Here is a 23,876-nt window from a genome sequence, read left to right as displayed (position 1 = left end):
TTCTTGGTAAACACACAAATAAATGCCCTTACCCATAATGCCTCATGTTTCGTAGACAGAATCACTAGTTCACTACCGACTAGGCTGGGGGGTATTTATTTTTCAGTGTTCCTATTGGCTAAAGTGTAACAATAAAAAATTGGCATGGACTCTACAACTTGTCACATAGCATCAGCAACAAAAATTAGATTAAACCAAATGTTTGCCTTAATATTTTATATCACTAAAATGTGTACCCATACTTAAAGTACCTACACAAGACCTATGTTATATTTGTCTGGACATTAGTGTGCTTTATAATGCTAACTTAGGAAACATTATTTTTACATGACACTCCGATATTGGAATGGGACGCGCCTACAAGTTTCCACCAGAGAAACGATATCAACATTAAATTTACCTTTCCTACAATTGGAAAATAACAAAACAATAACAATGTGACATTTGCCTCGCCTCGTCTCGCCGGTGCTATTGAGCAGTTTGTTGTCAGTGTCCATTAGCTGATTACTACGGTACGGTGGCTATAGTAGCACTCTGTTTGTTTCAAAATGGAACACTGAACATAAAAGGTTCTCAATAGCTGGACGCGAGAGAGGATTGCAAAGTTTCCGGAAAGTTTGCTGAAAACTAAATCCATCTAGTAATGACTTAGCAGAAAATGAATGATCTGATTATCTAAAAGTGGAACAAAGAACTGCAAAGGTTTCAATTGTCAGTTGCATATACATATACCTACAACTTCAAACCAACTATACACCTAACTAGAAACAAGATGCAAATGTAGACATAAACTGTCGATTGTCTTAGTACCTAATTAAATTTGTACTATGTGTACCTTGGTCGAGCGTTGACCTGCCAAGCCTGCAATGTACATAGGTATACCACAGATCGTTTGTTCTCATATGTGTGTGTGTCTCATGTGTATGTATATGTGGTCAAAAATCGTGGGTTCAAACCTCGGCTGTGCTGTATTTAAACCAGAAAATATCGTTCTCGAAAAAAATGCAAAAAGATGACTAGGCGCAGTCAGGATCCTTATCATAGGTACACAGACAAGAGGTTAATCTAATTAAAATTTAGTATTAGAACGCAAGTATGACACGCTGGTAAATAACAAAACAATAGTTCAAAGTGTAAACATGATCTGTAATATTTAAATTAGTGTAATTAGGACGAAATGCTTGAAAATGGAGATCCCCTCTAATCTAATTCATCAAACTTTAATGACGACGTGCGAATACACATCAGTATGATAACCGCGTTAAAACGCACCTTGCGGAATTCGGAGTCTGTGGGCGGTAGTCTGTGTAACAGAGAGACATTACCTTCACAAGTCATTACGGCTGATGGATATTGACACTGACAGGTTAAACAGCTTTGCAGAAAACTCAATTAGTAACCAGACACTAAAATGTATCGACGAGGCCAAGAGGTCAAAGTTTCTAATGACATTGTGTAGTCGCCATCGGATATATCGGAGCGGGCAAGGTGGTCAAATATATCTGAACCTGCACTTTAACATCATCTTGATGATCTTGATGGTTCAGATATTTGTAAACACCTTGGCCGCTCCGATATATCTAATGGTGTGTGCAAACTACAAACTGTTGTGTCATTTATCATATAAGTTTACTGAGAAATCTGTTATTGTTACAAAAAGAGAGATTCACTTCAGCATAGTTAGCTAAAGAAAATCTACTGAAGTATTTTATGAAGTTCTTTTCAAAGTATTTCCAGCGAATATGCAATTTGCATGATTTTATTCATGGCACTGCAATTCATATTTGCATGCAATAGTCTCATTTGTTATATTTTTCTTGAACTGAGTCCACTGAGATTTAGAGACCACGATGTCTCAAGTTTTCTTTTTTGACCCTGGAGGATCTGTGCGGAAAGAGAAGTCGTGAAATGTACGACTTTTCTCTTTCCGCCCAGACTCCACACATTTGTTTCTGAAATTAACACCACCAGTAACACTCACAGGCGTATTTTGACATCTCTTCAACCAAAAACATCACATCTGACACTGACAGGTCAGATCCATAACGAATCCAGATCGAATTCATAACCTGATATTAAAATCTGAATACGCCAGTCAATTAATTTAATTAATTTACTCGTACTTGGTTTTTATACGGGTCGATTTTGTCATGTCTGACCAATGACCATACTCTGAGGGGTGAAATTTGCGCACCTAGAAGAAGTAGATGTCATCTTTAGTCAGTCTTACGCGGAGACCAATAGCATTGGTTTTAATTTAGAGGAGTGGAGAAGAAATCTGGATGCTATTGGTTGATTAAAGTACGTCATCTTCTCCTCAGTGGAAAAGCAGCCTTAACCACGAAAGCAACGCCACTTTCAAAACTTTGGAGGTATGTACTGTATGTAGTTACTTATTTGTGCGCAAGTCCCATTTTAGTAAGTAAATAATTTTTTGTATGGCCAAGATTCATTCCGGATCTCTGCGATACAGCAGTAAGTATGTCTAAACAAAATGGCAATCATAGCCACAGTTAGGATCACATATCTCAGCCAAATAAAAGATAGAGTTATGATGAGCCACAATTTGAGAATACCGAAGGAGCGTGTCTAGCTAATATAAATAAAGTTGAAGTTATGAAACCGTTGCATAATAGAACATTGTTTACGTGATATTGTTAAAGCAGAACAAAGATGGAGGCCTTGCGGTTCGTTGACATTGGCTGCAGAGTAGAACAGTTAGTGCATTTGATCATAACGCCCAGATTAATTTATATTAGCAATCCCCAGTGGAAGCGAGACCAACATTTGATGTGTTGGTCTCCTTATTTATTCTCGTTTTTCCTCATGAAGATGACGTTCGGATGTCAACTGTAGCTGCATTACAGTTGCGGCGTCGTTATTGTCGCCGCTGTATCCGTCAATTTATTTAATAAAATAAGTGACGTTTCACTTCAAACGTCACACTCAAATGTTCAGTTGTAAGAGACGTAAAAGGACAAAATCCGATAGAGGTATTTCATTAAATTGTAGACTATCCAATGGCGACCGTCACGATCCTCCGTCATGAGGGAACTTCTTCTTCTTCCTCGCCTTGTCCCGACATTTTGCCACGGCTCATGGGAGCCTGGGGTCCGCTTGGCAACTAATCCCAGTAATTGGCGTGGCCACTAGTTTTACGAAAGCGACTACCATTTGACCTTCCAACCCAGAGGGTAAACTAGGCCCGTATTGGGATTAGCCCGGTTTCCTCACGATGTTTTCCTTCACCGAAAAGCGACTGGTAAATATCAAATGATATTTCGTACATACGTTCCGAAATACTCATTGGTACGAGCCGGGGTTCGAACCCGCGACCTCCGGATTGCAAGTCGCACGCTCTTACCGCTAGGCTACCAGCGCTTCCCGTCATGAAGGAACGATCAGAGTTTATAATGATAACCGCCCATGCTGTTGTGCTCTGGGATCATAGCTGAAGTGCAATCTGTGCATAACGCGATAGCGGTAAGCGATTACCGAGTGCAACCGACAGATGGCGTCACTGGGACAAAATGAAATAAAGAAAAATGGAAAAATTTGTCAAAAGCGTTGGCAGCCTAATGGTAAGAGCGTGAGACTTTCATTCAGAGGTTGTGGATTCAAATTCGCTGGATACATTATTTGCTTAAGCTTGAAACTTAAGTTAGGACAAAGCCTTAGAGCTCTTTCCAAATGAGATAGTGTAGCAAAATGATTAATAAACTAGAGCGAATAAGATAGAGTTGTGTCAGAGCCGTGATGAAGTAGGGTTAAAGTGGAAAGATTTTTCAAATAATAAGCATAGAAGACGGGTTATGCAATTGGAACTAAATAGCTGTGAAGCTGTGAGACTTTTCTCATAATTTTATTTCGAGAAATATACTGTCTTGTTTTTGCGAATGATAACGATTTTTAGGGTTCCGTACCCAAAGGGTAAAAACGGGACCATATTACTAAGACTCCGCTGTCCGTCCGTCCGTCCGTCCGTCTGTCACCAGGCTGTATCTCACGAACCGTGATAGCTAGACAGTTGAAATGTTTACAGATGATGTATTTCTGTTGCCGCTATAACAACAAATACTAAAAACAGAATAAAATAAAGATTTAAGTGGGGCTCCCATACAACAAAACGTGATTTTTGACCGAAGTTAAGCAACGTCGGGCGGGGTCAGTACTTGGATGGGTGACCGTTTTTTTGCTTGTTTTGCTCTATTTTTTGTTGATGGTGCGGACACCTGCACCTGTCTGCCGTATGCCTGATGACCTGCGGGCCAAAACAGCCACCCCCTGGGCTGGGTCTCACAAATTGTAAGGCGTCACGGTAGACCTCGTCGAAAACGGACGAGCTTGACGCCTTTGACAAAGACTGGGGGACATCAGGGGATAGGGATACGTGGAAGAATTGGAGGGAGGCCTTTTCCCAACAGTGGGACACTACGGGCTAGTAATAATATGCCATTTAAAGAACCTTGATATCAATTTGTAATGCAACCAAGTTTTGTAACAATGCCATACGATTAAATTAAGCAAATGTAAAGTAAATTGACAAGGGGACTCTATTCTCAAGACGCTATTATCCCATTCATTCATTAACAAAACAATAATAAACAATAAAAGATCACACGTCAATCATGAACAAAACATCACCTACGTACACAACATCCACAGATTATACATTATGTGCACCATGTGTGAGCTTGATTGATAACAGCAGTGTATACGATGGACACGGGCTGATCACGATGTGGAGTTTAAAGATTATGTCAACTGGATTACCTGCTGGTCCTACTGCAACAGAAGTTGATAATAATGATCATGGCACATACGTGTTTTGAGCAGTATCGCAACTTACAATGATAATAATCGTGTGTAACACGAGTTTCGGTAGGTACCTGCTGACATTGTGTAATATGGTGGTGTTTCAAGGGCAAGGCATAGCGGGAGTTTCATTTAATCTATGTCAAAATTAGGCTGAGAATGCTATTAAGGTGCGAACACACCGCTGCTCAAAATACGCTGACGGAGCGGAATCGCAGTGACGTGCCGTAAACTTTAGGATTTTACTAGGAAGACATGTGACAATTGTGGTGGCACCTTCATTCTCTTTTGACCGACATCGTTCATTCTAATAACCAAGGATATCGGTCAAAAGAGTTCGAGACCAAAATAGTCCGTTTCAAAACAATCTATTGTAAATAAGCAGTTAAATAATGATAACCATTGGCTTGCCTATTTAACAAGGCCGAAAAAAAGCCGATCACGATATGAACGCCTTTGACGAGACACTGCGAACTGCACGTGACTTTTAGAGTGCTCCAGAGACTGTTTGGAGCGTGCTAATGGCATCTTATATAAACAGCAATTAACCTCAAGACGGTCTTTAGCCTTTGGACAAGATAAGTACACGTTTGTGTGATTAGGGTTAAATAAGAGAACTCGCGAAGAGGTTAATGAAATATGAATCTTTTTACTGTTATCTCACGGTTGACTTTCCGTCGTCGAATAGATTGTGTCTGTTACTGTTGCTATGAGGATTGGCCTTCGAACTTTATAATACTGATTTAAAAGGAAGCGCTGGTGGCCTAGCGGTAAGAGCGTGCGACTTGCAATCCGGAGGTCGCGGGTTCGAACCCCGGCTCGTACCAATGAGTTTTTCGGAACTTATGTACGAAATATCATTTGATATTTACCAGTCGCTTTTCGGTGAAGGAAAACATCGTGAGGAAACCGGACTAATCCCAATACGGGCCTAGTTTACCCTCTGAGCCGTGGCAAAATGCCGGGACAACGCGAGGAAGATGATGATGGGGTTCTTTAAAGAATTTACTGGTTTCTAAACCGTAATCGCGGCCTTATTTGGTATAAAAAAGATCTGCGCTCAGTATTATACGAGGGGCGTTCAATATACATATAATGAGAATGAGATGCAAACTCTTTAAATATTAGGAAAGTAAATACTGGCCGGTAAAGCTAATCTACCTAGCTGATTGCCATGAAAAAAAAAACTAACTATTTTTTGTTTAAAAAAAAAATACGGCGATTTCTTTGCGATGCTGTTGAGTACGTTAGCGAAAATGGAGAAAATTGAACTGCGCGCCGTTATTAAATACTTGTGTTTGAAAAATTTTTCTACGGACCAAGTCAATTTAGATTTACGGGACACTTTAAGGTCTAATGCTCTTCCGTATTCGACAGTTACACGTTGGTGCGCCGAATTTAGACGTGGAAGAACATCGACCATGGATGACCCCCGCTCCGGACGCCCTACTACAGCAGTAACTGAAGAAATTGTGAAAAAAGTCGAAAACTTAGTTTTGGCGGATCATCGTGTCACGGTTCGTTTTATTGCTGAAAATGTAAAGATTTCAACGGGGAGCGTGCATAATATTTTACATGAACGCTTGGGTATTAAAAAGGTATCAGCGCGTTGGGTACCCAGAATGCTTACTGACACGCAAAAACAAACTAGAGTCGAGATTTGTCAAGAAGCTTTGGACCTGATACAGCAAGACCGGGAACTTTTTTTGGCGCGATTTATAACAATGGACGAAACATGGCTCCATCATTACGACCCTGAAACGAAACTGCAGTCTATGACATGGAAAAGGCCATCATCTCCAACTCCGAAGAAATTCAAGGTGGGCCCATCTGCCGATAAGGTCATGGGCTCTGTTTTTTGGGATGGTAAAGGGGTCGTAGTGATTGAGTATCTCGAGCATGGAGCCACTATTACGGGCTCTTTATATGCCAAACAAATAGCAACATTGCGCAATGAGATCCGTGAAAAACGGCGAGGTAAACTCTCGAAAATTGTGTTGTTCCATCAGGACAATGCACCGGCACACAAGTCCGCCGTTGCAATGGCTGCAATACGTGATGCTGGGTTCGATATCCTTAAGCATCCTCCGTATTCACCAGACCTCGCCCCTAGTGATTTCTACCTATTTCCGAGATTGAAGAAATACCTAAGAGGCAAGAAATTTGAAGACGCCGACGCGGTAGTCGCTGCAGTACAAGATTTTTAAGTACTCAAGATAAAACCTTTTTTAGAAATGGAATATTAAGTTTAGAAAAAAGATATACTAAGTGTATTATGCTAAAAGGTGACTATGTCGAAAAATAAAATAACATTTAATAAAAGTTGTATATAACATACTCATTCTCACTTTTTATTGAACGCCCCTCGTAGTCTAATCAAATTAGATTTCTTCGATTTCTTAATTCACAGCAAGCTGGAAATCTTACCAACACCTCCTGGGATTGAGCAAACTCGGATTACACGCTTTTAGGACCGAATGAAGGTATTAAAACGATTTCCAGCTTGCTGGAAATTCATTTTTTTAAACACTTTTTTTGCATATAATTTGATTGGCCTATTACCCAATACCATAAAAAAGACTAAACTTTATCGACCTCTAAAGATTAATGTGCATTTTGTTTTCTCTTTCCTTTAAGTTTGCATAACTCGACAGCCGGGTTACGTTACGTACTGTCATCGATTTTAACCGTCGGTTAATGTAATAACCGTGGGTTATCGGGCCCGGTGGAGCGTGACCGCTCTTCCTTATTGCTGTCGTTTAGTAATCTATACATTGTTTATAATATAAAATCACAGAAAGTCTGATTTAACCCGGTAGTCGATCGTTTTTAACCGACTTCCAAATCTAAAAGGAGGAGGTTATCAATTCGGTTGTATGTTTTTTTTTATTTTTATTTTTTTTATTTTTTTATTATTTTTTTTATTTTTTTTTATGTTTGTTACTCCATATCTCCGTCATTGCTGGACCGATTTTGAAAAATTTTTTTTTGATTGTAAGTATATGCATACAGATTGGTCCCGTTTTTGTCAAAACCCAGTTCTGATGATGGGATCCATGAGGAATCGAGGGAACTCCTCAAATCTTAAAGGCATACATATAGTGATTTTTGTGTTTTTATCAACAAATCAAGCATATACATTCAGAAACGTGACATTTGATGAAGTGGAACTGCTGATGATGATCAGAACAGAACTCTTCAACGACGCATAGTTCATGTTTGGCGATTTGTCCTCTTCGTTATGTTTGTTAAGCAAGTTAAGTTTTTAAGCCACATTTTTGTCAAGCTCGAGTTCTGATGATGGGATCCATGAGGAATCGAGGGAACTCCTCAAATCTTAAAGGTGTGCGTATAGAGATTTTTGTATTTTCATCAGAAAATCAAGCATTTTTATTAAAAACTGTCGCATTTGATGAAGTGGAACTGCTGATGATGATCAGAACAGAACTCTTCAACGACCCATAGTTCACGTTTGGCGATTTGTCCTCTTCGTTATGTTTGTTAAGCAAGTTTAGTTTTTAAGCCACATTTCTGTCAAGCTCGAGTTCTGATGATGAGATCCATAAGGAATCGAGGGAACTCCTCAAATCTTAAAGGCATACATATAGTGATTGTTGTGTTTTAATCAACAAATCAAGCATATACATTTAAAAAGTAACATTTGAGGAAGTGTACTGCTGATGATGACCAGAACGAAACTCTTTAACGACGCATAGCTCGCGTTTGGCGATTTTTTCTTTTCGTTATGTTTGTTAAGAAAGTTAGGTTTTTAAGCCATATTTATGTCAAGCTCAAGTTCTGAACATGGGATCCATGAGAAATCGAGGGAACTCCTCAAATCTTAAAGGCATACGTATAGAATTTTCTGTATTTTCATCATAAAATAAAGCATTAACATTAAAAACTATCGCATTTGATGAACTGGAACTGCTGATGATGATCAGAACAGAACTCTTCAACGACGCATAGTACATGTTTGGTGATTTCGAATTTCGACTTTGACTTGGACTGGGACCCGGACTCGGATCCAGATCCGGACTCGTACCCAGATCCGGTTCGGACCCGGACCCGGACCTGGACTCGGATTCGGACTCGGACCTGGAATAGACCCGGACTCGGACCCGGACTCGGACACAGACCCGGACCTTGACCAGGAAAACCACTATGATACCTAAACTAAATAAACCACTATGATTACCTACCATAAAATGTAGGTATAAAGTATGATGAGGCCAAACCCCTCCCGCTCAAATCCCCGTACACCGCACCGCATGCGCCGTTAAGTGGGTTAGGTTAGGTTTGAACTGCAATCCTCACAGAACCGAACAAAAGTGGGTTAGGTTAAGTTAGAACTGCGAGCCTTACAGACACGAAATGCTTCCTTTTCTACATAGCGCACCATCTACAATGTCAATAATCTTTCACCGGGCCGCATAGAAGTCGTTTTTTTTTCTTAAAAATTATTATGGAATAAATTTAAACACACTGTTTTTATGTAACGCAAAAACGTGACTAGGGGAGGGAGGCATATAGCGGGTATTGCACTTGGGCGCTTTAGGCTCCTCTCCCCTAACCGCAATCTGCAATTATGTCGCTTTTTAACCGACTTCCAAATCTAAAAGGAGGAGGTTATCAATTCAGTTGTATGTTTTTTTTTTATTTTTTTTATTTTTTTTTATGTTTGTTACTCCATATCTCCGTCATTACTGGACCGATTTTGAAAATTATTTTTTTGATTGTATGTATATGCATACAGATTGGTCCCGTTTTTGTCAAAACCCAGTTCTGATGATGGGATCCATGAGGAATCGAGGGAACTCCTCAAATCTTAAAGGCACACATATAGTGATTTTTGTATTTTTATCAACAAATCAAGCATATACATTCAAAAAAGTGACATTTGATGAAGTGGAACTGCTGATGATGATCAGAACGGAACTCTTCAACGATGCATAAGCACACGTCTGACGATTTGTCCTCTTCGCTATGTTTGTTAAGCAAGTTAAGTTTTTAAGCCACAATTTTGTCAAGCTCGAGTTCTGATGATGGGATCCACGAGGAATCGAGGGAACTCCTCCAATCTTAAAGGCATGCGTATAGAGATTTTTGTATTTTCATCAGAAAATCGAGCATTTTCATTAAAAACTCTCGCATTTGATGAAGTGAAACTGCTGATGATGATCATAACGGAACTCTTCAACGACGCATAGCTCGCATTTGGCGATTTGTCCTTTTCGTTATGTTTTTTTTATGTTTGTTACTCCATATCTCCGTCATTACTGGACCGATTTTGAAAATTATTTTTTTGATTGTATGTATATGCATACAGATTGGTCCCGTTTTTGTCAAAACCCAGTTCCGATGATGGGATCCATGAGGAATCGAGGGAACTCCTCAAATCTTAAAGGCACACATATAGTGATTTTTGTATTTTTATCAACAAATCAAGCATATACATTCAAAAAAGTGACATTTGATGAAGTGGAACTGGTGATGATGATCAGAACGGAACTCTTCAACGATGCATAGCACACGTCTGACGATTTGTCCTCTTCGTTATGTTTGTTAAGCAAGTTAAGTTTTTAAGCTACATTTTTGTCAAGCTCGAGTGCTGATGATGGGATCCATGAGGAATCGAGGGAACTCCTCAAATCTTAAAGGCTTGCGTATAGAGATTTTTGTATTTTTATCAACAAATCAAGCATATACATAAAAAAAAGTGACGTTTGATGAAGTGGAACTGCCGATGATGATCAGAACAGAACTCTTCAACGACGCATAGTTCACGTTTGGCGATTTGTCCTCTTCGTTATGTTTGTTAAGCAAGTTAAGTTTTTAAGCCACAATTTTGTCAAGCTCGAGTTCTGATGATGGGATCCACGAGGAATCGAGGGAACTCCTCCAATCTTAAAGGCATGCGTATAGAGATTTTTGTATTTTCATCAGAAAATCGAGCATTTTCATTAAAACTGTCGCATTTGATGAAGTGGAACTGCTGATGATGATCATAACGGAACTCTTCAACGACGCATAGCTCGCATTTGGCGATTTGTCCTTTTCGTTATGTTTGTTAAGCAAGTTAGGTTTTTAGGCACATTTATGTCAATCTCAAGTCCTGAACATGGTATCCATGAGGAATCGAGGGAACTTCTCAAATCTTAAAGGCATCCGTATAGAATTTTATATATTTTCATCAGAAAATCAAGCATTTACATTAAAAACTGTGGCATTTGATGAAGTGGAACTGCTGACGATGATCAGAACAGAACTCCTCAACGACGCATAGTACACGTTTTGTGATCTTCAATTTCGATTTTGACTTGGATTGGGCCCCGGACTCCGGACTCGGACCCGTACTCGGACTCGGACCCAGACCCGGACCTTGACCCGGAAAACCACTATGATACCTAAACTAAATCAACCACTATGATTACCATAAAATGTATACATATTACCAAATAAAGTATAAGCACCGTAAGTGGGTTAGGCTAGTAGTTAGAGAAGTCGGTTTTTTTCTATTAAAGATTATCATTATCAGACACATGGAGGCTGATTTAACTGATACTTATTAAAAACAGATTGAATAGAATACCGATTAAAGTTTGTGTGCTAAGTGTTGAAGCTACGTTATGAAATATTTTTACTGCAGTTCTGCAATTATTTGACATCATTTAATTTTACGTTAAGCCCGCTATGAAATAATATTTGACGTGGACAAACTTCATCAGTCAAATATAAAACGCTATGCCATATTAATCGATGAAAACGCTTTTACATTTTTCATGCGGATTAAGATGGATCGGCTGATGATATAGGTACAGCGGTCTTTTGCAAGGCAGATATAGCCAGGAAATTAAAAGAAAACAATAGTTATTTGTTTCACAACAGGTTGTTTAACCGCTCGTGCTAATATTGATACCCGAGCAAGCGAAAGATTCCACAATTGAACCACGAGCGCAGCGTTGTGTCGCCCTTGAAGATTTCAAGCTTCAACCTTGGCTTTAAAACATCAAGGGAAGATAATAAAAGAGCACTGAAATGGCATATTCCTCGTTAAATTACAATTTTCCTACGAACGACCCACTCATTTTAATGCAAGAATTGTTTGTTTTGTATGTGCAGGAATATTAAAGGTCGCTATGCAATAAAGTAGCGTAGTAGAAACTACTGTAATTTTCTTGGTATTTCTATAAAATGCACTGAACTGTATATACGAACATATATTATGATTATGTGGTGAGTGGGGGCGAAATTGTCATCCTTTACCGTACTTTTTGTATTGAGACTGTCTGAAATAGCATAACACGTTCGTGCGTTTCAGGGAAAATGCGATGGTAGAGGATTATGCACTGCATCTGTAATAATCTTATTGATAACAGTTGCGTTACGTGATCATTTCCATACTCTATTTACTTTTAGATTGACTTTATCTTTCGTTTGCCACCTTGGCCACGCCATTTGATGAGACACTGATGAACGGAGTTCGCAGTAACAATCACGCGTCTAGAGGACAGAAAGACTAAGGCAGAAAGTCGTTCGTGCGGAGCATTACAAATGAGAATATTATAATTATAACAATAGGACAAATTTATGCAAAGACATCTCGAATGACGTTTCATTCCCTCTAATCCAGGTTAATCTAGACTAGAGGTGCCTTTATCACGTAGGTATCGTACATTTTCTTTTGCGCACCTACAGCCTCAATGTACTAAGTTTCTTAATAAATCTAGCCAGGTCACAATTATTCCAAGGATGGTGAAAGTGGGCACGATTCCGAAGAATATAAAGAACTTTGGGAAATCCGTCTTGCTGTTAAACTTAAATATATGACAATGACATACCTGTTTAACAGCGCCATCTACATAGTCCTCGCAAACGTTCTTCGCGAAGAAGGCCTTGATAGGGAAGATCCGTCAGGGAATGGTGAAGGTAGGAACGTTCCCAAAGAATGTAAAGAGCTGAGATATCCATGGTAAACTTAAATATATGACAATGACATACCTGTTTAACAGCGCCATCTACATAGTCCTCGCAAACGTTCTTCGCGAAGAAAGTCTCGACGGGGAAGGTCCGTCCGGGGATGGTGAAGGTAATAGGCACGTTCCCGAAGAACGTAAAGAGCTGAGATATCCATGGTGCTGTTTAAACTTAAATATATTACAATGACATACCTGTTTAACAGCACCATCAACATAGTCCTCGCAAACGTTCTTTGCGAAGAAGGTCTCGACGGGGAAGGTCCGCCCGGGGATGGTGAAGGTAGGCACGTTACCGAAGAACGTGGAGAACTTGGAGGAGTCCATGGTGGCGGAGGTCACGATCAGCTTGAGGTCGCTGCGCCGGGCTACGACCTGCGGACAAACGTAAAAAATATATATATGATTATGGGTGGATCAACTTTTTCTCAGTCAGCGAGGCGACAATAGAAGTATAGTTTGTTAGAAGAAATCTTAAAGATTGTTTCACTAATAAAATATGATATGTAGAGATACATAATGCAAATTGTCAAGAATACTGATGTGTCGTCGGAAAGTTACCAAAATTGCGAAATTTCCACATGGAAAAATTCTAAACTTTCACATATTTATTTATGGGAATCAAAAATTTCCATTGTAGTCAAGGGAGCTCATAAAATCGAAAATAAAGGTAACAAAATAAATTCTCGATGGATCCAATTTTAAAAATGTTTTTTTAATATGTATTCAACTTCAAAACGCGAATGTTTTAAATGATATTGAGCCCAGAAAATCAACATTCTAACATTACAAGAACATACATCACAGGGTATTAGCTCCAAGTAATTGTATTAAGTTAATTAACAAACTGTCGTGCTGTGAGTCATTCACCGTCTGTGTTCTTGCCAATTTGCGAGTTTGCCCTTTATTTAACTTTGGCCATTTAAAATGCAAATACCTCGTGATCTTTGCGTTAAAAGTGTGTAAGTCCATAAAGGGACAGTTTTGACAAACTCCGTGAAAAATATGGTCAGTTGAACTAGTTGAAGTACTGCTTCCTTCAGGGGTCTCCAAACTATGGCCCACTGGGCCCTTATTTTTTAACCGACGAAAAAAACGGAGGAGGTTCTCAAGTCGACGCGTATTTTTTTTATTTTTTTTTATGTATGAGTATAAGTCGGTGCCAAGCCAAGTAGTAATAATACCAGTCAAAAATAATCAGCTTTATGGCTATAAATCCCATTTTTGACTCGTATTGTTACTACTTGGCTTGGCACCGACTTCAAACATATCAGTTGGTAACGCATAGACTTCAAAAAGGATAATATTTTATTTCATCCTTTTTGAAGTCGGTTTTATTTTTTTTGTTGCCTGCGGAAACGAAGAAGAAAAGCTAAAGGTCATACAATCCGGCCCGTGCAGAGAAAGAGGGAAAGCTATAGGCAGGTCGTGTGTGGCTCCTGGGTAAAAAAGTTTGGAAACCCTTATGTCATAGAAGAAAGTGGACACTTAAAAATCACACTAATTGGTAACTTGCTTCGCTTTTTTGCAGTACATTCTCTATCTTCACAACTCTCCCAAAACACACGTAACATGTCTTATACATACGGTATTGTTTAGCTTTCGAGTATCATTGTCAACACGTTTAAATGGCCGTATGTCAATCTTTTTTTTTTTTTTTTTTTTTTTTTTATTAAAAATGGGCTTACTCATGGCCACAGACTAGCCGGGGCGAAGACGTGGCCTACGATGGAGCGAGTCTGCCCAGAAGGTGCCTGTTCACCCTTGATTTGAAGGTTGCCGGGTTATATGAGCTCGGAAATATAGACGCCGGCAAGGAATTCCATTCCTTGGCAGTGCGCATAAGGAAAGAGGAAGCAAAGCGCTTCGTGCGGATTCGTGGAATATCTACCAAGTAAGGATGGAAACCGGCCGTGCGTCTAAAAGTCCGATGGTAGAATGGGGACGGTGGAATAAGCTCGTGTAGCTCTTGAGCACACTCCCCGAAGTGCAATCTGTAGAACACCGACAGACTGGCGACTTTCCGCCGATGGGCCAAAGACTGAAGCTTACCCGTTAGCTTCTTGTCACCAATCATCCTCCTGGCTCTGCGCCAATCTTATTGCAATTGAATAGGATCCACAAATAGTCAATGTGTAGTACATAATGGCTCCTCTACACGATGGGCCAGCGCCGGCCACTCCAAGGGACGCAGCCATGCGGTAGAATGAGATAGCAATATCACTTGCTCCCTCTAACGCATAAATGCGTCCCTTGGAGTGGCCGGCGCTGGCCCATCGTGTAGAGGAGCCATAAGAGATGCGTTAAGCGTAGAAACTTGAAAAGGCGTTAATAATAGCAATTAAGTACGATTAAAGTACAATTTCACGCTTCGTTAGTTCGCATTCTATTTGCGTAATATGGCTGAGTATTCCAAGTGTAACTTACAGAGCGCTGGCGAGTCGAAAGTAGGTACCTACTATATATTGTTTCACGACGAAAATAGTAATTTATTTAGTTAGCATAGGTAAGCTTAATACACTGTTGGGAATCTGTGATGCCCATACCATCATTTATTCATCCCATCCCTTTTCGTTTGACGTTTGTCGATGTAAGTTTGTCATCTTGGCTAGGTCCTTTCTTTGGTAGTCTCTACACGATAGCCATAGCTAGATCTCACTTTTTCTGTTTTTCATATTGCTTTATAGCAGGGGTCTAAAATTTTTGACCCCAGGGGCCACGGCCCAGTGTTCAGCTCTCCCTATTCCTTATAGCGGTACGGATTGTATGATGGCTGCTGTTCATCAGTTTTCCGTTTTCTGTCCGCGTCCCAAAAAGACATTTGGTCCACACAAAAAGAACATGCTCGATTGAGGACTAAACTATGACCCACAGAAGTTTACTGTGTTAACGAGATCAGTAGCAAATTGCTACTAACTTCTAGCAACTATCATAATACGTGTATCCGAGGAGCGGACTTAACGGTTGAGTTGCGCTCGGTGCTCAAACAACGGCACCAGAAAAAACCTGCATTTACTTTGTATAGGTACTTTACCTTTAAAAATATACACCTTAATATAAACGGAATTACGTTGCTTTTGAAATAAAACTTTAAAAATGTGCAAAGTTATTCACATTGAAAGTACGCTTTTGTATTTCTGTATAAGATTTTTTTTTCATTTTTAATCACGAGCGCTTTGTGGTGTGAAAGAGCGACTAGTAGAACATTCTTGTTTAGTGATTTTTTTTAGATTCATATTTTCTTGTGTGCGCATTTGACCACACACATAGTTTACCGTATAGGACGGTACAGTCACCTGCAATAATATAATACTCTTCGTAGGCCGCAAAAATATCTGACACGATCTTATTTGTAGAGCCATAAGAGTGTGTCACATATTATTGCGGCCTTCGAAGAGTAACTTATTATTGCAGGTGACTGTGCAACATATTTTGCGAATAGATAGGTTTAAGCTTATCAGTATTCCGCAAACCGTAGGCTTCATTTGTTTGTTTGATTACACCTGATTCAATATCCCGGGCTCAGGCGGGGATATCACGGCAATTTGAGCCTAATGAAATAGATGATTGGGTTCGTTTTATCATGGCACGCCAGGCGGGATTAAATGTGTTTGTAGCAAGATTTCAAGACGTAGGTATTAGGTAGGATTTAATTTGAGATAGCCGAGTATTTATTGCCAGCAACAGCAACATTTTTGTCCAATCTAGAAGAATCTAGAAGATTTAATAAAGAGTCCAAGTCATATATCATCAGATCATCCCATGTAATGTAACTGACAAATCGTTAATTTAAAAAGTTTTGTTCTTATATTATAATAGTATTCTATCTTAGATATTCTACAGAAGAATTAGGCTAAGAATATTCCAAACTAACGACTATGCATGCATAAGGACTGTCATTCAAAGAACGCAGCAAAGGGCGAGATTTGAGCAAGGATCTTTGCAAACGCAGTCTTTATTTCTGCCAACCCCTTTAGATAATACAACGTAATTTTTTTTCATCTATCATTCGTTCCATTCGTCTCTCCTTAAAAATCAGAGAGAGAGTGGGTACTGAAGTTCGGATAATTTCTGTACCTACATTTCTACCGCACTACTAGTTAATTTCACAAGGCGCTAAAGTCGCCATACGTTGCGAAGCAAATGAGATAAAAGTGCGTGTTGATCGGAGATGCCCAGTAAATTGCAGCAAGTTGCAAAATATGCAGGCCGTTGACTGCGGAATGGGGCAGATGTTTGCGATGACGATGACACAGCAGGGAGTTAAATAAATACCCTTGCCACAGACTACAAATTTTGTCAGAAAATGTGTATTTTTATACAGCAGTTGATAGCACCCACTAGTATTTCAACGCATTTGTAATCTGTCACCTCACCACATAATGACACCATCATGTCAGCGAAAACAATTCATCTTGTGTTTTACCCATTATGAAACGGTGAAACATGACGTCTCTATGTAATTTCCTAGTCAAGTGACATCGTAGAAAGTGATACAATACAAACCTATACAGCTGTCAACATGTTGAATACATTGTCATGTCATCTTACATGTTACTACCGGGCCCTGAAATTTACTCTCCTCTTGACCAAATTTATGCCATTTGAATCTTATTGCGTAGATATAATATGTTGAGAAGATTTAGGTTAGCAAGCCCTTTTAGACTATGAAAGGGATGTAGCACTCTGTTTGTTATCGTTGTAAATATACCGACATACATACAATACAACAAAAGAAAAAACTAAGGTAGGCAACTTTTAGTCAGTATTTGTATGAAACATAATAAATAAATAAATAAAAATAAAAAAGCCTTATATTTCTTATAAAAAATAAAAATTACACACTTTTAAATAAACCTATTTCTACAAAACAGTTCTACGTTCTAACATTGCTTTATACTTAATTTATAATATCTGATAATGTAAGAACCCCTCGCTACTCGAAGGTGAAGGCCTCCTCTAGTGATTTCCAAGCGTCTCTATTATTAGCTTTTTGCATCCATTGATCACCAGCCAGTCTCACTATTTCGTCAGGCCATCGCGCTTTGGGTTTGCCTTGTTTTCTTGTACCTGATGGGCCCTTCCAAGTGGTCAGTCTGTGAGTCCATCGGTTGTCTGTCGTGTATGAAACATACAAGTGCCAAATTCTACAATCGTCAAGTCAAATTCGCGACATTTAAAAGCAGGTATAGCAGGGGCGACACTAATATATAGGAAAAAAAAAAATAGAAAGCAAACCTACATTAATTTTTGTATGTATTTTCCAAACACTATATTTAGTTATTGGTCATCGTAAAATATGTATTGATTTCTTGAATATTAAGGAGGAGCAACAAAAATATGGGAACTAACCGTCGTGTAGCAATTGTGTAAGTACAATTTGTTGTTTACACTACAGTCTACACACTTAGATTGGTGACTCAGTGAGTATTTTACAAGATTGAAAACAAGTCCTGTAATTAGCAATAACATAAATATGCAGGGATTAATTGAAAGCTGCTACGCATGATTGTTTTTGGCTCACGAACAAATCTCATGTCACACATTTGAACAAATAATGTCACGCGCTCTGATAGAGTCTGTGCGGAAAGAGAAGAGTCGTGGAATGTATGGGGCCCAATACATTCCACCACTCTTCTCTTGCCGCACAGACTCTATCATCAAATGTTTGAACAAACGTTTGACTATCATTTTACGTCGGACACCGTTGATCGAGTAATCAAATTTAAAATAAGAACATTCCGAACCGACGAGCCCCCTGACACGTGACATAAACGTTCGAAAAACAAACGGCGGCGTCCCATTGGCGCGTTTAAATTTAGAACGGATTCGATTATTGCTCGGCAGTTTGCCGAATATCGTAAGCGCACGCAGCGCTTTGTCATTTTTTACGAAGTGAGAACTTTTTGTAGAAAAATTAACAATATTATTAATTGCAAGCAATAAAGCTTATTTTTCTTAACGACCTGTGCCCTGTTTATTAAAAACTTGTAACTTGTAATACAAGTGGAAGTCCCTTTCTAACAAAAGATGTCACTAAAGGACTTCCACTTGTACTACAATTAAGTTACAATTAAGCTTTTGATAAACAGGGCACTGTTCGTATTTCGATAATGGTTTTAGCATCGAGACGAGATGATCTTTATTAACAGCCGAGACGTGAATTTATTGATAATGATACAATTGGCATAGACACATTTACATACATGCAATTTACCTTATTCAATTGGACGCCATAATTAGTTTCATAGATCAATATAACTATTATAAGAGAGATAAGACGTATGTAGGTACCTATATAATATAATAATATTCAACTTTAAATTGTTCTTGACAACAAATATTGTTAACGAATACTTTAACTATGCACATGGCAACAGCAGTACCTACCTACATTTGAATGAAGCACGATTGAAAAGAATGTGACGTCAATTGTTCGTGACATTGATGTATCGTGTGGGGATAAAATAACACCAAGTGAACCAGAAATACCTATGCTAGTTAGTAATGTTACTATTAATAACGATTAGATTAATTAACGGAGTAGATGTAGAATGTTTTTTTTTAATGCAGAAATTGATTGTTGATTTGCCCTAAATTAAATGCAAGGGGGTGTAACATTTAAAAATCCCAGGTTCGATCAGCCAGCTACTTTAACCTATGAATTGGTGATACCTATTGAAGAATAAACCTCCTGCCACCTGATTTTTTTTTAACTCAGAGAAAAAACTAGCCTTTTTAGTATTAAGATTGATTAACTAAATTAGCAACTTCACTGTTAGAAGATCGTTTCTATTACTAAAGTGTCACACATACATTACTCATATGCGGTCTCGTTTTGTATTATAATCCACGTTCATTAATAACAGAAATGTATGCAAAAGATCTGAACAATGAACTTGGTAAAGACAAAGTAAAAATAATTAAGCTCCCTTAATTATCCCGTAATTATGATGTCTTTACGCAAGTAAATATACTTCACACACTCACACACACATCACTGTATGTATAGTTTGTAGCTTTCTAGTAGACCCCGAAGGCTTATCCTATTGTCTATTGTTCAGTAAAACAGCACGTGCTACTTACCTGCAAAAAAGGGTCCTAATTATTCTATTTGGCACCTGAGCGCGGGCTAGTCCAACGCTCAAAAAACCAGTGTAGGTGCGCTCTCCGATAACGCGCCTTTGTTACGCATCTCGATGACACATTTTAGACTGGTTCTGTAGCGTTCGACTCGCCGGCACTCAGTAACCGAAGTACCGATTTTTTATGCAGGTGGTTGTGGCACGTGGCACGTGGCACGAGCGGTTTTTCTTAACAATAGACAATAGGATTAGCCTTCGGGGTCTATTAGAAAGCTACAAACTATACTACCTATACTTGCAAATAAAATATTTTGAATTTGATTTTTTTTTTAATTTCGTCTTGTACGTAACTTACGTAAGTAACCGTTCCGTAATAAAAAAATACACGTTATAAAATGCCGAATAGGCACAATTAATCGAGTCCTCCTAATTATGTAATAGCGCCGCATCTAACTATATTGATTGCTCTAATTTCCCTGACCGTGGGTGCTACGAGTCAAGTGCAGCGGTCATACGTGTATACTGTATAGCGTGTCGTAACCGAACGTTATTTATAAATTAATAGTCAAAACTAGTGTTATCCCTAATACGAATGCCGGTTATGTAACAGACGCATCTAACTATATGTATTGCTCTAATTTCTCTGACCGTGGGAGTTAAGACTGTTAAGAGTCAAGTGCAGCGTGACGTGTAGCGTCATCGTCAGTAGCGTGTTGTAACATTGGTAACCGAATGAATGAATGAATGATTTATTTGCTGCCGAACGTCATTCATAAATAAAAATAGCCCAAAAGCATTTCGGTCTATGTTTCGTGTGAGGTTATGTTACTCGTTGTTATAAAGGAATTCAAGCCTTAGAGAGATCGAGGAAGGCATAAATTGGCGTTTTAATTGCAATATAATACCTGACAAGTATGCTTTAAACACAGTATTATACTTAAATACACTAATTTTAAAAATAAATTATGAAGATCAACTTCATCGCTGTAATTCACAACCTTCCTGTCATTAAATTTTGGTAAGAATTTGGCTGTAGCGGAGTCGTACTCGATTTCTTAAATTAACTGGAAGGGATCTATTTTTAGCGATAAGACTTCCGCCCGTCTGCTCACCCGCAACTTAGAATATAACCCAATACAACATTTCCTGCTCTTAAAAAAGTTGTGATTTGTCTATAAAAGTCTTGATTGGCTAAAAAAAATCAATATGTCAAATCTCTTGCGCGGTATCATAATACATATTTGACGTTGTCAAACTGCGCGCTGTGCAGTTAAGTCGCTCGTGGGCCACGAATTGTGCCACGAGTCGTGGCACAATTCCCGTATGACCATTTTGAAGTTTGTTGTTAGTATCAAATAAGGTGAAAACACATTTTGCAAGATTGTCTACACGGTTTATGAGGTTGTAGGCGTTATGAGATACAACCCGTATTAATATCTAGCCAGCTTTCCAGACTGGTTCGCTTACTGCGCGGTACGTTACAAGTACTTTTACTAGTATAATAGATAGGTATAATTAATACTTAAATAAAACATAAAAAAAACTTAAATACATAGAAAACATGACTCAGGAACAAATATCTGCGATAAACACAAATAATTGCCCTTGCCAGGATTCGAACCCGGGACCTCCTACTTCGTATGCATGGTCACCACCAACTATGAACTAGGCTTGGACGCCGTTGGGTCGGGTTTAGAATGGTTGATACTTTTGACGCGTAGTTTTATAAGATATTATTGATCCTGAGTCCTGACTCTTACCATGTTATATACTTACTATTTATGCGCGTGCTTGTATAAATTTATTCAAATTTTATTCATTACTAAAAACCATAAAAACAAATGCATTCTCTACTAGACAATTCGGGAGACTCATTAAGTCAGTGCAAGGAACATATCATCATAAAGAGGGTGTTGACACACAGACATGAAATAATATATGTATTTCTGCAGACGACAGTAAATGTTATTACTGGACTTGGACCCGGGTATGTCCTTAAACTACGCCCAAACCAGCGGTGGTAGGCCCCGGAAGGGGCCGCCTGGTTTGCTACCACCCTCCCGCCGGAGTCAGGCGCCAAGTAGCCTAGCTGCGTTCCGTCTGTGTGCGGGAGTACCAGAGCCTTTGGGGGATGATTGGCTGTCAGTTGTGTTGCTTAGTACCGGTTTTTGGATCCTTGAGTGACGTCGGGCCGAGTAGCTCACGCTGGAGGGTAGCGGGATCCGAGGCACGGTCTTGCCGGTGGCCGACCGCAGGAAGTTGGGGGCCCAATTGTACGACAGCCACGTGCGAGAGGCTGCCCCGCCACCTAGCGAAAAATCCTGGAATAGCTCCACCGTGCCAGTTGGCGACTGGACGGGAGGACCCGGTGGGCTATTTCAGGGGGGCTCGGGCGTCCCCGCAGTCTCCAAGTGAGCTCCTCATTGTCCGGATTAGCTCAAGTGATCCAATTGGTAAACGCAACACCTCGACAGCCATTCTTCACCCATCCCACACCCCACAAACATGAAAGTGAAAAGAAAAAAGAATAGGATTAAATACCGGCGGCACTTCCTCCCATTGAAAGTGCACCTCACCAACATCAGGGGGTTGCACTCAAATATCGATCCGGTCCACCACCATCTCGAAACCGAAAAACCGCACCTATTCTTTTTGACGGAGACGCAAATCAAAACCCCAGCGGACGCGGCGTACCTCAACTACCCAGGCTACTCACTGGAACAAAAGTTCAGAGCACGTGCTGGGGTCTGTGTGTACGTCCGCGACGACATTTGCTGCAAGCGTCTCCGTTGCTTTGAGGCTGCCGGGTTCTCCACTTTGTGGATTATGGTTGACACGGGCTCAGAGAAAACTCTGTATGCCTGTGTCTACCGATCGCACAGCGGAAACCAGGAGACAACTAGGCTCTTTGACCACCTTACTGAGATGGCAGATAAAGCCCAACAACGGTACCCTGCGGCCCAACTCGTATTTCTCGGGGACTTTAACGCCCACCACGAGGAGTGGCTGTTCCCGTATGAGAAAACTTGCCACGCTGGAAGGGAAGCGCGCAAATTTGCTGTATCCCTGAACCTTACCCAGCTGGTAAATGTTGCGACGCGTATACCGGATGTTACTGACCATACACCCAATTGCCTAGACCTTCTGCTGACAACTGACCCGGACAGGCACTCGGTTTCGGTCTCAGCTCCGCTGGGATCATCCGACCACTGTCTGGTGAAATCCGTGTCGATCCACTCTCCTCCCGATCTCTGCCCTAGGGGCACGAGGAGAGTATGGCGATACGAGTCAGCGGACTGGGATGAGATGCGGCATTTCTTTGCGTCTTTCCCCTGGCAGCAGGTCTGTTTTTCTTCGGGTGACCCCTCGTGTTCTGCTGAGGCTGTTGCGGATGTGATTCGGCGGGGAATGGAATATTTTATTCCGTTCTCCGACCTATCACTTGATCACAGGGCCCAGGCATGGTACGATTCAGAGTGTGCTCGGGCCGAGGCCCTTAAGCAGTCTGCGTACCAGGCTTGGGCACTGGCCCGCGAGACTAAAGCTGGAGCACGGGGGGTTCGCGTGAAGAAGAAAGCCTTTAACTCAGCTGCCAAGTCCTGCAAACGCGTGCTTCGAAAGGCTCGATTCGACCACGTCAGTCGTATAGGGGCCAAACTCGCCTCCTACCCTCCTGGTAGTAAGCGGTTCTGGTCCCTGTCGAAAGCGGTCGAATCCAACTTCTGCCGACCCACACTGCCTCCTCTGCAGAAACCTGATGGTACGTTGGCCCACTCCGCAACGGAGAAAGCAAACTAGTTTGCTTCTCTGTTTGCGAGCAATTCACGTCTAGACGCAGGCTCAAAACTTCCACCTACGCTACCTCAATGCAGTTCCTCTATGCAAGGAATTGCTATACATCAAAAAGAGGTACGCCGAACTTTGCAGAATCTTGACGTGAATAAGGCTAATGGACCAGACGGTATACCTGCACGTGTACTAAAGCAGTGTGCGCCTGAGT

The 23,876-nt window shown here is 40.2% G+C and overlaps 1 protein-coding gene across 1 annotated transcript in view; it reads right to left on the bottom strand.

Annotated features, from left to right (window-relative positions):
* LOC134652131 (pre-mRNA-splicing factor ATP-dependent RNA helicase PRP16) overlaps positions 1–23,876 on the bottom strand; it is a 122,969-nt gene that overhangs the window by 17,355 nt on the left and 81,738 nt on the right. The window contains exon 2 of the mRNA XM_063507299.1: positions 12,987–13,166. Within this exon, the coding sequence (XP_063363369.1) occupies positions 12,987–13,166 (180 nt within the window). The remainder of the gene's footprint in view (positions 1–12,986; positions 13,167–23,876) is intronic.

The sequence above is a fragment of the Cydia amplana genome, chromosome 11 (assembly GCF_948474715.1).
Source record: "Cydia amplana chromosome 11, ilCydAmpl1.1, whole genome shotgun sequence".
NCBI classification, from domain to species: Eukaryota; Metazoa; Arthropoda; class Insecta; order Lepidoptera; family Tortricidae; genus Cydia; species Cydia amplana.
Note: the sequence above shows the minus strand (reverse complement) of the source record. Positions and strands in the feature narration are given on the sequence as shown.